This window comes from Poromitra crassiceps (assembly GCF_964638095.1).
Source record: "Poromitra crassiceps genome assembly, chromosome: 22".
NCBI classification, from domain to species: Eukaryota; Metazoa; Chordata; class Actinopteri; order Beryciformes; family Melamphaidae; genus Poromitra; species Poromitra crassiceps.
In genome coordinates, this window is record NC_139647.1 from 21,484,303 (window position 1) to 21,497,231 (window position 12,929).

At 44.4% G+C, this 12,929-nt stretch overlaps 1 protein-coding gene across 2 annotated transcripts in view; it reads left to right on the forward strand.

Moving 5' to 3' along the window:
• Positions 1-9,988, forward strand: part of inpp5a (inositol polyphosphate-5-phosphatase A) — a 219,558-nt gene extending 209,570 nt beyond the window's left edge. Inside the window, exons 13-16 of one of the 2 annotated variants that reach the window (XM_083657988.1) lie at positions 3,318-3,429; positions 7,990-8,058; positions 9,366-9,402; positions 9,807-9,988. In XM_083657988.1, coding sequence (XP_083514114.1) covers positions 3,318-3,429; positions 7,990-8,058; positions 9,366-9,402; positions 9,807-9,856 — 268 coding nt within the window. In that variant the 3' untranslated portion in view covers positions 9,857-9,988. Of the gene's footprint in view, positions 1-3,317; positions 3,430-7,989; positions 8,059-9,365; positions 9,454-9,806 lie in introns of both variants that reach the window. The other variant, XM_083657989.1, reaches the window with a different exon arrangement.
• The last annotated feature ends 2,941 nt before the right edge of the window (positions 9,989-12,929 follow it).

Here is a 12,929-nt window from a genome sequence, read left to right on the forward strand (position 1 = left end):
AGTGCACCACCCCCCTCCTCCCATACAGGTGGACAATTGTTGGCCCTATCAGCTCGGGTCATTAATTAGTGTAATTAGTCTTGCTGTGGGCAATCAGGGTCTGATAGGAGGTGACGGCTTTCAGGCCGCACGCCCACTCGGGCCGTTTACCTTCCCGATAAGTTTGTGATCTCGCTAATCGTACGCATTAATCACTTTGGCCCCAGCGCGCCACACAGGCTGTTTGCCGTTGCATTAAGACGCGTTATCTCTATTGGAGCCAATGAAGGGTGCGGTAAAAAAAAAAAAAACCCGAGAGGGGAACAACCTATACCTGCCCGCGTACACGGACGCGGAATAGCCCTTTAATGGACACGGTTTGAGTATTGTTAATCAGCTTTTACAATGGCCGGCCTGTCATGGCGAATGACTGAACGATGTTGTTGAAGTGCTCGAGGAAGTTTGCTATCAGGCTGGGGAGTTCATTGTTTGAAAGAGGCGAGGGGGGGAAACTTCATTTTCTTTCTCAATTTATCTCTTTAACTTCAAACTGACCCCAAGTCTGTTAGTCAATAAAGCGATTAAGAGAGTGGGTCCCAGCCAGGCCCTGATAGGCTGTGGAAGCACAGGACCCTCCCCCTCAGGAAGCATATGGAAGGAGTATTGAGGCCACCCTGAAGTCAGCCCAGCTCCACAAGCTCTTTGAAGACTTTCCTTCTTTCTGTCTGATCCTTCTTTATCCCCCCTCTCTCTCTCTCTTCTGCCTCCCTGTCTATCTCAGTGTCACTCATCCTATTCTCTCTCTCTCTCTCTTCTGCCTCCCTGTCTATCTCAGTGTCTCTCATCCTATTCTCCATCTTCTCTTTTATCCTGGGATCACTTCTTTAGCACTGCGATTAGCATAGCAAAGCCCCTCTGCATTTCCCCCATGCTTTAAGTGCCATTAATGCTAATTGGAGGCGGGGACTTCTTTAAGTAGCTCTCCGCAGGTCTGTTTGTACACCTGCAGGGGGCGTCACCCACATGCCCCAGCCCTAAACCTCACCCCTCGTCCCATTCCTCTCTAGGAGCTGTCCAGTATGTGATCGCTGTGGCACAGCTGTAACATCCCCTCTGTCACTGCTCCCAGTATATTGATGTTTACTGCCACTGTTTGACCAGTATATATATATATGTATGTATATATATATATATACTGTATGTACCGTATTTGACTATATATAAATTCACAATTTTCATACATGGCTGTCATGACTCATGTCATAGCATACTGGGCCAATGCATCGTGTGTGTGTGTGTGTGTGTGTGTGTGTGTGTGTGTGTGTGTGTGTGTGTGTGTGTGTGTGTGTGTGTGTGTGTGTGTGTGTGTGTAAGAGAGAGAAAGACCAAAGCTGATTGACCTTAGTGACCTCTGGGTGTCGTAGCAGCCAGTCAGTATGTGTGTCTTCAATCTGCTGGAGGTTCTGGGGTAAAACAAGGACAGGTGTGTTTGGACAGGTGGATCCTCCTGACTGGAAGGTACTGTAGAGGCAAACAAGGTGACAGATGAAGGTTGACATGTTGCCACTGCTGGATATAGAAAACAAATCAAGAAGTCAACTTTTCAGGAATTTAGAAATGTGGCTTTCATTTTCAGCTTGGAATTTGATCATAAGTGTTGCATGGCCCTAGGCCTAGACTCTAAATAGCTACTGTAGCACAGAGTCCAGTCACTGCGAGAGGTACATCTCCAGCAGCAGCAGTAGATGTAATACTAGTAATAGTAGTGTTTGCAGTAGTAGCAGTATTGTAGCCATATTGTGATGTGATCATGTGACACACACAGAGCAACCACACACAAAATGCGTAATAATACCGGGTAAACGTCCACCGCACCAGCACAAAGTCCAATTAAGCTATCCGAGCCTGGCAACTGTGATGAATAGAAGCTAGAATATATACGTGTGTTTATTTTATCATTAGAGTCTCGCCATCCCGGAGCAGAGAGAGGCACGCCGTGTGTCATGCTACGGTTAGCATAGCACGCGTGGCACTGAAGGAGCAAATTGGATTGGTATTACAGTGTGTGTGTGTGTGTAAAGCCCCACAGTCTGAGATCCTGATGAGCGCCGACAAACAAATGGGACTGGTGGCGTGTAAATCTGATGCAGTTTGATGAGCCGAGGGGGCAAATTGAATTCTCAACAATGTAAATCTGTAGCGGCTCGATGCGCTCCTCCTCGCCGCCCCCCAGCCCCCCCCCCCCCCCCCCCCGCCTTAAATCACACGATTGTTCCCTGCTGTTCCCAGATACAATCTCTCTTGGCCATTTGCCGCGGCGCACCTAATCTCTTTTTGATGACTGTGTAGGGATGTAGCTATACATATGGGAAACTGAATCTCCCTCTGGCCTGCTCTCTGCCTCCATCACTCTCTCTCCTCCTTTACTGCTCTCTCTCTCTCTTTTTCTCTGTTTCTCCTCCCCACTCTCTCTCGCTCGCTCGCGTGTGCACACACAGGCACACACACACGCACACACACACACACACACACACGCACACACACGCACACACGCAACCTGTACAGTTGGCAGAGAAGGATTGCTTTGATTGAGCCATCCATGTGTGTTGATTCAGGAGATTACTCAGATGATTGGCCGTACTAATGGACCTCCTGTTTCCTCATTGGGACGTCTCCGTGTTTATGATCCTTCTGAAGAACCGAACCCGTGGATTCATTTCCCTACTTCCTCGTTGCTTTTCTTTCATCGACTCTTATTGTTTGTGAAACTCCTTGCGATAGGGGACGACGCACGCCGACGATGACATCGGCCACGTCACGTTCGTTTTATTAAGGCTTTGAATTCAAATGGAATAAATCGCGCATCGACCCAAAACAAACATCTCTGCCGATTTGGCAGGCTGATCGAATTATGCTTAAATGATGCCCAAATGCTCGATGCGTACATAAATACAAAACAATATGGCGTGTTTTCAATAAGCTAAGTTGAAGTATAGTTTGAAAAGCATTGCATTTAGGATATGTCTGCATCTGCCAGTAGGCATAATAATGTGTTAATTCCCCGACAGGAGAGATTTGATGTTCTCTGGAATTAGGTGGGGGGGGAAATGTGTGCATCTCGTAAATCGGCAATCGTCCAAAATCCTTGGAAAATAACAGCATATCAGATATTGGCATCGTTCATCCCTGCTTTGCAACTCTATTTTGAGAAGTACTATATATACAAGAAACATATGCCATGTACAGTATATATTATGCATAGATGTTTCCATGTATCTGTCTTTTCTAACTGGTACTTGTTGATTGACTGGTTGTGTTTTGTGTCTGCTCCCTTGCAGTTATCCGTACAGTGAAGACAGCAGTCAGGGGAAGGAGTACATGAACACCAGATGCCCTGCCTGGTGTGACCGAATCCTCATGTCTGCCTCTGCCAGAGATCTGGTTTTAAAGGTGAGCGGTGGTGGACCATCTCCCAAAGCTAAATCATCTCCGATGATCCAACTCAATGAATTCAGATTGATATTCAAATCCGGGGGGGGGGGGGGTTCCTTCCTAATGTTTCTTATGACCGAAAAGATCACCAGTTCTTCTAATCAAGGTGGCTTTAAGCGAGGCCTTCAACACCCAGGTTTTAAAAATGAGCCCCTCTCTCAATTTCTACAAATCCATTCTCCTGGATCCACATTGTGACCCACCCCCCATACACACACACACACACACACAGATGGAAGGATGATGTGTCTGTGAATATTCATCCGGCGTGCTAAGACTCCGGTCCACACAGACAGTATATATATCCTGGCACTTACAGAGTTCCAGTGGCCCCTGTCTTCTTCATAAAGCCCCAGCGCTGTCTCCTTCCTCGGAGAGTCCGCCCCGCAAATCCATCCCAGCATTTGTAAACGCCAACCAATCTGCCACCTCCCTCTCTCTCTCTCTCTCTCTCTCTCTCTCTCTCCCTCTCTCTCTCTCTCTCTCTCTCTCTCCCCTCCTCCTCCTACAGTCTGTGCTGCAGTCTGTTCACTCCTAAGTCCCTATTTTGTTTGCCGGATTACTCAGAGATCCACTAATGCAGCCCTGCAAAAGTTTTCCCAGATTGTTCCCCCCCCCCTGTTTCCCATCAGAAGATGACTTTGGGTTTTGGGGGATTTGGAAGCGTGCTGCCATGACCCCACACCACACCACACCACCCCCACACTGTAAGGGGCTCGTTCCTGCCATTTTAGATCCTCCAACATCGTCAGATTCGCAAAGTTCTCCGCACAGCAGCACTCCACCACGTTGAATTGACTAGAGGTCTTTTGAATGCGTTGGAACGCGCGACACTTTGATCTGTGAGTGTGTGTGAAAGAGATGCAGCACTGTATTGTACAGTAACAGTCCACATCGGGGGGGTTGGGGCGAGGGGGGGGGGGGGGGGGCTGCTGCTGCTCAGGAAGTTTGCTTTTCTTTTGTCCTCCACAAATGAGAAATTCCTTCCTGCTCTTTCTTCTCGTCGACTGAAGCATCACAAGGAGGCTTCACTCTGCAGCCGCACTGCAACAATCCACCTCTCGTCACTCTGAACGTGCACGGTGGATCAGTGGGTTAGCAGCACTGTTGCCTCACAGCAAGAAGAAGGTCCCGGGTTCGAACCCCGGTCCGTCCCTCCCAGGTTCTTTCTGTGTGGAGTTTACCATGTTCTCCACGTGTTTGTGTGGGTTTTCTCTCCGCGTGCGCCGCTTTCCTCCCACCATCAAAGACATGTATGTTAGGGTTAACACTCCTGTCAGTGCCCCTGAGCAAGGCACTGGCAAAAAGAACTGGAGTTGGTCCCCGGGCGCTGCACTGCGGCTGCCCACTGTTCCTAGTTCTAGGAAGGTTCCTAGTAGAGGATGGGTCAAATGCAGAGGATGAATTTCCCCATGGGGATAAATAAAGGATAACTTCACTTTAACTTAACATGGAATTACAAGAAGTCGTAAAGGGCGTCTTAAAACGACGACAACCAGTGAATTAATATTTCACGGCACCCACTTAATGTGTCATAATTGCGCAAAAAGCCAATCGGTGCGCACACAGCTGGGTGATTGTTTGCGTTTGCTCACCTCCGGCAGCGGCTAATTGCTTGTTGTAATAATAGGGGCCGGAGGCGGGAGTCTAGCGGTTAGTGTGCTCACAGATTGGCTGATGATTCACTGAGCACACAGCACTTTGGCTGCGCCGGCGTTACAGATTGTGGAGACATGGGCCCGTAAACAGCCCCGGCGCGCGCGGCGTCATCGATCATGGCGCGGTCGGTTAACTCGCCATCATGTTATTTTCTGCTTGCCGAGCCCTAACACGCCAAAGGTTGCCCGCCTGGCTGTGGTGGCGGAGGCGCCCCGGCCCCCGCGTAGCGCCGGTAATGAATGTTTAGCCGAGCGAGCGCTCCCTCGCCGCCGCCGGGCCCGCGGGTAATTTGTTTATCTGTCTAAAGATTACGCAGCCCCGAAAATCCACCATTTTATGCTGCCTTTGTAAATTATCAAGTGTGCGTTTGATGAATGTATCCCAGGCTTCAGCAGGCAGCGGCTCGGGGGAGAGAGACAAATAGAGAGGTGCCGGTGCGTGGCCCGCCCGCTAGCAAGGTAGAGTGAGGTGGCGCGGGCGGCGGCGGCGGGGGGGGGGGGGGGGGGGGGGGGAGGCGCGCCGGCACACCTCGGCGCTGACCCGCCCCGACTGGAGGACCGGTCTGAAGTTAATTTGGATTTGGCTTTATGGTTCATTCTCAAGCTCTCTGTCTCTTTTTCTTCTGAGGCGCCAGTGCAGCTCCGCCAGTCACAACTGGTAGCTCCCGCCACCTTGTGTGTGTGCGCGCGTGTGTGTGTGTGTGTGTGTGCGTGTGTGTGTGTGTGTGTGTGTGTGTGGGTTGGGGCGGCTGTTTAAAAAGTCTTTAGTTCAACCAGACAAGTGTGATTTATACCCCCAGTCTCCAGATTCATGTCTGAGTGGGTAACGGCGTCTTTGTGTGCTGAAAGCGATATTGAAACATGATTCCCTCAGATAGGCACTCGCACAGAAGTGCATTTTGGTCGCTAGGCAAATGTCCACTTTTGTAAATGACTCCGCCGTGTTCATATCCGCTCAGCGCACGCTGCACAACTTTCAAGGCAAAAACAAAACCGTGTGGAGTTCCTGAAGGAGGATTCAATTCACTGGCTAACTTGTTGTTATTCACAAATCAAATGCAGTGCTACTGTTCTTTAAGAACACTTTCATCATAAGGGGTTTTTCAACAAAGCAAAGTCATATAAGATTCAATAAGTTTTCTGACATATTTGTGAGAGACAAATCCACATTCCAAGCTTCATTAGACATTTCTATAACATGATCGCAACGGGCAGATTTTAATACAGTAGAACAGAGGTCAGGTTATTTGCTCAGGCAAATTTAAAAATAAATACAACTGTTCATCTCATTTGAATGTGCCTGTAGATTGATTTAATTTTACTCATGGCTGTAATTTACTATGTCACTCTTGAAGGATAAAAATTCTAATAGAGTAGCGAAGGAATGAGTCCGGAAAACATGGACGCTAGCACTTCCGTGCTACGTATCTGTAAAAGTGAATGGCATTCATTTTAGTATGGGGATTTGGTTAAATGCGTGAAATAAGCTCTGTGGTTAATAGCTACAAGTTTATGAAACAGCTAAGTTTATGTTCAGCAAGATAATCTTCACAAATGAGGACAACTTTTATGACTTTTGACGGGTTTTCTGAAAATCCCGATTAAAGAAAAACGCATTTACGTTTCAAAAGTCATATAAGTGGTCCTCGTTTGTGAAGATGATCTTGATGAACACAAACTTCACTGTTTCATAAACTTTTGTTAACAGACCTTATTTCATGCATTTAACTGGAATTCCCATACAAAACTCCCATTGCCTTTTCACCTATATACAAATCAGCAGCAGCACAGGGACTTCCTGTAAGCCTACAAAAATACGTCATCCCTGCCGTTATCTATAAAACCCTTAAAGACAAGTCACCGCTTTGGGGTCCAAGATGTCAAAATAAAAGCACAAAAAGTAAAACGACCCCAGAAGTCATTGTTGTGTATTATGTAAGTGTGTCTTAATGTGAAAATCCAGTTCCTACATCATTTTCTTACACATTGACTCACTGGGGTCTCTAACCTGCACCATGCCCTTTAAAGACAAGTCACAGCTACAGCGTTCATCCATTAGAATTGTGTGTCCCCCCCACTTGACCCGGTTGTGTTAGGACATCCGGTTCAGAACACCGGATGTTCTACCTGGTCAACCCAGAGATCTCATCTCTGTTCAAAGCTAGTGACTCACTGGAAGCAGACTGCGGGGATAAGCTCTGCCACAGGAAGTGTAAAGACAATTGGAAGTAATTGGCTTGACCCCTGCGTTCGTACATAAGGTGAATACCAAATTGCAAAGTGCATGGTTGAGAAGTCATGCTGTATCAACTGATTATTTCATTATTTCATTTGTATTTATTTATTTATTTATTTATTTATTTATTTATTTATTTATTTGCTTTGCAGATGGAAGAGAGGGGCCAATTCCACTAGTGGCATAATTGGGATGTTAATGGCACCTCAATAAATTGTCTGAAATGAATTGTAATATTCAAACAGGATTTCACAACCAAAACAAGGGATGGTCTCCCAAATTGTTATTTGCCTGGACCAATTTGGAAACTCAAAATTTGCACTGGTCTATGGGGACTTTTATTTTGAAATCTACTACATATAATCATGCTAATTGTGTTTACTGGAGCTGTTATGTTGATTGGTCATTCATGAATATGTCATAAAACATGACACCAGCCTGTAATGACTGCACTGTGTAAACACATTGCTGCTGACTTTGCATACTGTGTGTGTATATTTGCCCTGTAATAGAAGCGTGGATAATCCACTGCAACACACGGTCTGTCTGTCACACACTTCCATCATGTCGTGAAACGTTTTTGTTCGTTGCTGTGTTGAACTTTTGCTTTTTATCTCTCCGCAGCCTGAAAATGAAGAGAAGTCTATAGTCTATGATAACATAGGGCCCAATGTCTGCATGGGGGACCACAAGGTAACGTGTTTCCTCTGTGTGTTTGTGTGTTTGTGTGTGTGTGTGTGTGTGTGTGTGTGTGTGTGTGTGTGTGTGTGTGTGTGTGTGTGTGTGTGTCTGTGTCTGTGTCTGTGTCTGTGTGTTAATCAATCTGTGACCTGTGGCATTCAGTCAATGATACTCTCTGTGTGCTTCTGCATGTAGATTGGTAACACACATATTTGTGTTACTTTGCAATACAACATATGTTCATAGCCACATGTTGTGCCGACATGTGTTATTAAAACGTGTTGCAACTAGGGGTTGGAAGCGATATGGCGCCGCCTATGTTGCTTTTTATTACAATTCAGATATGGTCCGGTCACTATGGGCCACCTCTGATACGATGGGTATGATGCAGATTGCCTGATTGATTACATACAGTGTATGAATTGAGTAGCCCAATTGATCAGTGCTAGACTGGTTGGCTATCCTGAATTGATTTCAATGCAGCATCTTGATTGGATTCCATGTTGCATGAATATGTTGTTATTATTATTGCTATAATTATTATCATTATCCTTGGTTTCAATATGGAGAGTTTTATTATCCCATGGTCTAAATGCTGATTCCACACTGACAAGAATAGTCCCCCCCCCTCTCTTCCCCCCCACATTGAATTCAATTCTGAAGACAGTATATGAAGAAAATATGAAAACCCGATGCCGTTTTTCAGAGTACATGTTATCAATATCGCGCTTTTGATTGTTGATCATATTTTGAGATGATTGCGCACACGCCTACCGAGATATGTGTGCAATGCATGAGGGAGAGTGGAGGTGAGACTCGCAGCAGAGAGGCCGACTGTATTGAGGGTGTTTGACACCGTCGCTCCAGTCTCTCCCGTGTCAGACAGGAGGCCTTAGGGCTGAAAGAGAGGCGCCTTAAGGCAGGTCTTTCATCATTACCTAGTGTGGCACAGACAGTCGTGTGTGTGTGCGAGGTGACCCCGGGCGCGCTCACAGATAGCCACACACTGCCGCTACACTCACCGCTGGCTGTGTTTAAAAAAATGTCCGATGTAGTTAGCACACAGGGGAAGAATCCACGGCCCCCCGCTCTGAGAGTTTAACCCCTGTGTCATAGGTGCTCAGGAAGAGTGTGTGTGAGTGTGTGTGAGTGTGTGTGTGTGTGTGTGTGTGGGTGTGAGAGAGAAGAGAGAGAGAGTGCACTTGCCCTGAAAGAGTATATGAGGCCTTCACCTTGTATGTGCTGGTCCCAGTCGAGATGTCTCCTTGCAGCTCTGTTGCTAACTGTCTCTGATGTGTCTCTGTCTGTCCCCCTGCCAGCCTGTCTTCCTGTCCTTCCGAATAACAGCGGGGGCAGGTAAACCTAATGCAAATAAGCACAAGTGTTGTGTGGTGCAGTGATGTCGTGGTAAATATTAATTTTCTTTTATTATAATTATTCTTACCATTGTTGCCATTCTTTGCTTTGATTTGCTTTTCATGACCTGACATTGCTTTTTTCTTCTTCGTTTGTTTTTAATTAAAAAAGAAATGCACAAATGGTTCTTGGACCAAAATGGCTATATTTCAAAAAGTTTTGTTCCCAATTAAGAATCCATTATTGGACAAATGTGACATGATTGCTGGCATGGAGGGAAAGTAAAAATGTCTTTTGAATGCTGCTACAAAGTGACCAGTCATTTTTAAGGGCTTTGCTTATACACACTTGGGACATCCAAGAAGCTTTCCTAAAACTCTCCCCCTCTCTCGTCTCCTCGGCAGGGAAGTGGTGCCAAAGGGGGGAGAACATATTCCGTGAAGCACCTCTGTGAGAAGAACACAGGAGAAAGAAAACAGGACACCGACACACACACACACACAGACACACAGACACACACACAGACTCACACACACACTTTGCACAAGCGTACACTGAAGAACCTACACAAACTTCTTCTCAGCAGTGCTGAGCAAGTTGCAGTTGTCCTGACACCTCATCCATGCGGAGAAAAAAAAAAGCCCCTTCGTTTTTCCTCTCCACAAAACACTTGTTGAGATGTGGACTCGCACCCGAGGGCCCGGCTCCAGACAAGAACACACATCGCTGACCTCACCCGTTGCCACGCAACCCCCATTCCCCACACGAAGAAGAAGACGAAGAAGAGAGAGGGAAAAAAAGACAGACAACTCTTTTCCACGCCACAGCCTCGTTGCCAAAACTCTAATCGAAATCAAGTCCTACTACATTATTTTAGACACCGGTATTTGCCATTTTTAGGTATGCCTCTACATCTAGAAGCTATACTTTCCATACAGTATGTCAAATGTTTTAAAAAAGAAAAGTGCAATGCAAAAAAAGTTGTATATCTATATTGTTAGGTTTATTTGTACATTGGACAGTATAACATAGAGTTGTTGATGGTTTTTAGTGCCGTTCTCTTTTTCCGACCAAACTTTGTGGTCGTCTTCATTAGAATAGATGGATATTTTCAGTTCATTTCAATGATGTCTATATCTACTCTTTTTTTTTTGTTGTCATTATCGTCGTGTGCACAGACACACTGCCATGCCTGACACATCGGTTGAGTCTCATTTTATATACTGTAATTTTTAAAGAGATAATTTATAATTCGTACCAAAATTGTGATGCTGAAGTGTATAAGAGAGGGGAGTGAGCGACTGTTTGGGTGTTGCTGCAGCCACAGTGACCTTTGGACAGTCAGTACAAGAGGAGAGAAAGGACTTCTTCAGACAACACTGATTTATAGCCTATCCAAGAATGTTAAGCAGTGCCATAGACCATGCAAGTATATATAAGATCATGTTTCATATATAGCAGTCTCACATTATTTCATTATTATTCTTACTCTAACTTATTTCTACGTAATAATAATATGGTTCTGAATGTGATATTTTAGATAGGCTTGGGTATCTTTAAAATGTAAACTGTTATTTTTGTTGTGTTTTTTTTTGTCTATTTTTGTTACTGCATTATGGTGCCAAGTATGTACACAGATGTGTAAGAGTTTATCATAAAATACTTAAGTCCGACGGTAAAAGGTCTTCTTGATCATAAAGTGTAACAAAAAAGAAGCGAAACTCTAAATGCGGGAGGGGGGAGGAAGACCAGGCAGAATTGCTTTTACGTTTGTTTTTATTATTATTATTATTATTATTATTATTATTATTATTATTATTATTATTGTTTTATTTTATTTTTTCATCGCAAATAATTTGAGCATTAAAAAGTGGGATCGTGCAGGGCTGTTGATGAAACGCCATCAGCGTTTCTTTTTATCGATTTAATTTACTACACTACAGACTTCAGCCTGTGTGAAGCCATCAGATTGATCCTTGATGATTTTTTTTTCTTCTTCGTCTAAATCACCGCAAGTGGAAATGATTTTCTGCCTGCGCTGCGCAGAATGTATGTTGTCTTTCTTGACTGTGTGATTTGGTTCGTAGGCTAAAAACAACAAACCCCGCAGGTCTGCTATAGTTTTGTTCCCTGCTGGTCATGCTGTAGGATAAGCCGCAGTTTCCTTCACTCCTTCTTTAAGCGGATAGAGATTTGATTGTGATGCCCCTCATGGCGGCCTGGCCTCTGCTGTTGGTGATGCAGTTCTCAAGCAATAAAACCATTATAGAGCTCAATGGCTGTTTGTCCTCATTACTGTTCTACCTCTTTACGGCACAATAAGAGTCCGCAATGATTGGGCTGCAATGCATACGCATATAGCTTTAGACAAGCCTTTACCTTTCAGAGGAATGTGTCAGCAAATGATATGAAGTAGTATATATTATGAGTGTCATAGGCTAAGAGATTAAAAATAAATTAGATGAAGTAAGCAATGATAAGGTCACTATTCAGACTCACCAAGTCACTATACAGGGATTTTTCGTTAGGGAACAACAGCCACTTGTCTGCCGTGAAGGAACTTTCATTTAGCTTATTAAGCTATTATAAATGTCATAAAAGCACTATTAAACGAAAAATATTCCAATTGGGGCATAACGTGTGTCTGTTGTTTTCTAATGAAGGTGCACTTTGTGGTATTTTTTATAATCTAACTAATATTCTTATAGCCTAGTTTATTTTTTCCTATTTGTAGCCATGCAGCGCCATCTTTAAGGAGTTGATCAAAAATGTTGGCTCTGAAATGTAAATGCACTTTTAAAGTAAATGGGTAAAAAGTGAGTTACGAGGGGGGGGAATGATTATGCCCTATTTAAATATCAGCAAAACTAGCCTAATATCCAATGGGGAGTAGGCTAATTTATTGATATACTGGAGATTAAAAACACCATAATAGGCGACAGAAACTATAAACATGTGCCACAGACACAGTCCAGTCCCTGCAGTATACATATTATTGTAAATAGAGAGTAGCCAACGATTTTTCGGTAGGGGAATTTGAATAATCAATTGTCAGAAATGTCAGACAATATTTTTATTTTCCTTTTTTAGATTTCCTACACTCGGAGCAGCTGTCTGACAGCCGCTGTTCACTTAATATAAGAATAATCAAGCAAACCTAAATGGGATTTGATTTGACCACTGCTAATTGCTGATTGGCTGAATTCAAAAGAGCTGGTGCAGAAGTTAACTGATTATAATGGCAGGTAGGTAGGCAGAGACATGGCATGACACGCCTGCAGTATCGCATTACAGACAGAGGGGCGCACTCTGTCAGCCAGACTGCTATTGGATTTGAAAACAAATCAGCATAAACAGTGAAATGTATAACCCCATAATTATCCAATGAGTTTTCCTGGTACATTCTGTCATTGTCTATTGAGTAAAAATAATAATAAAATTGATTTAACTATGCGTCATTTTGCTGGAAAAACCCCCAAACGAGCCTTGGACCCCAGTTTGGGAAACTAGCAACAAAATAATCCGTT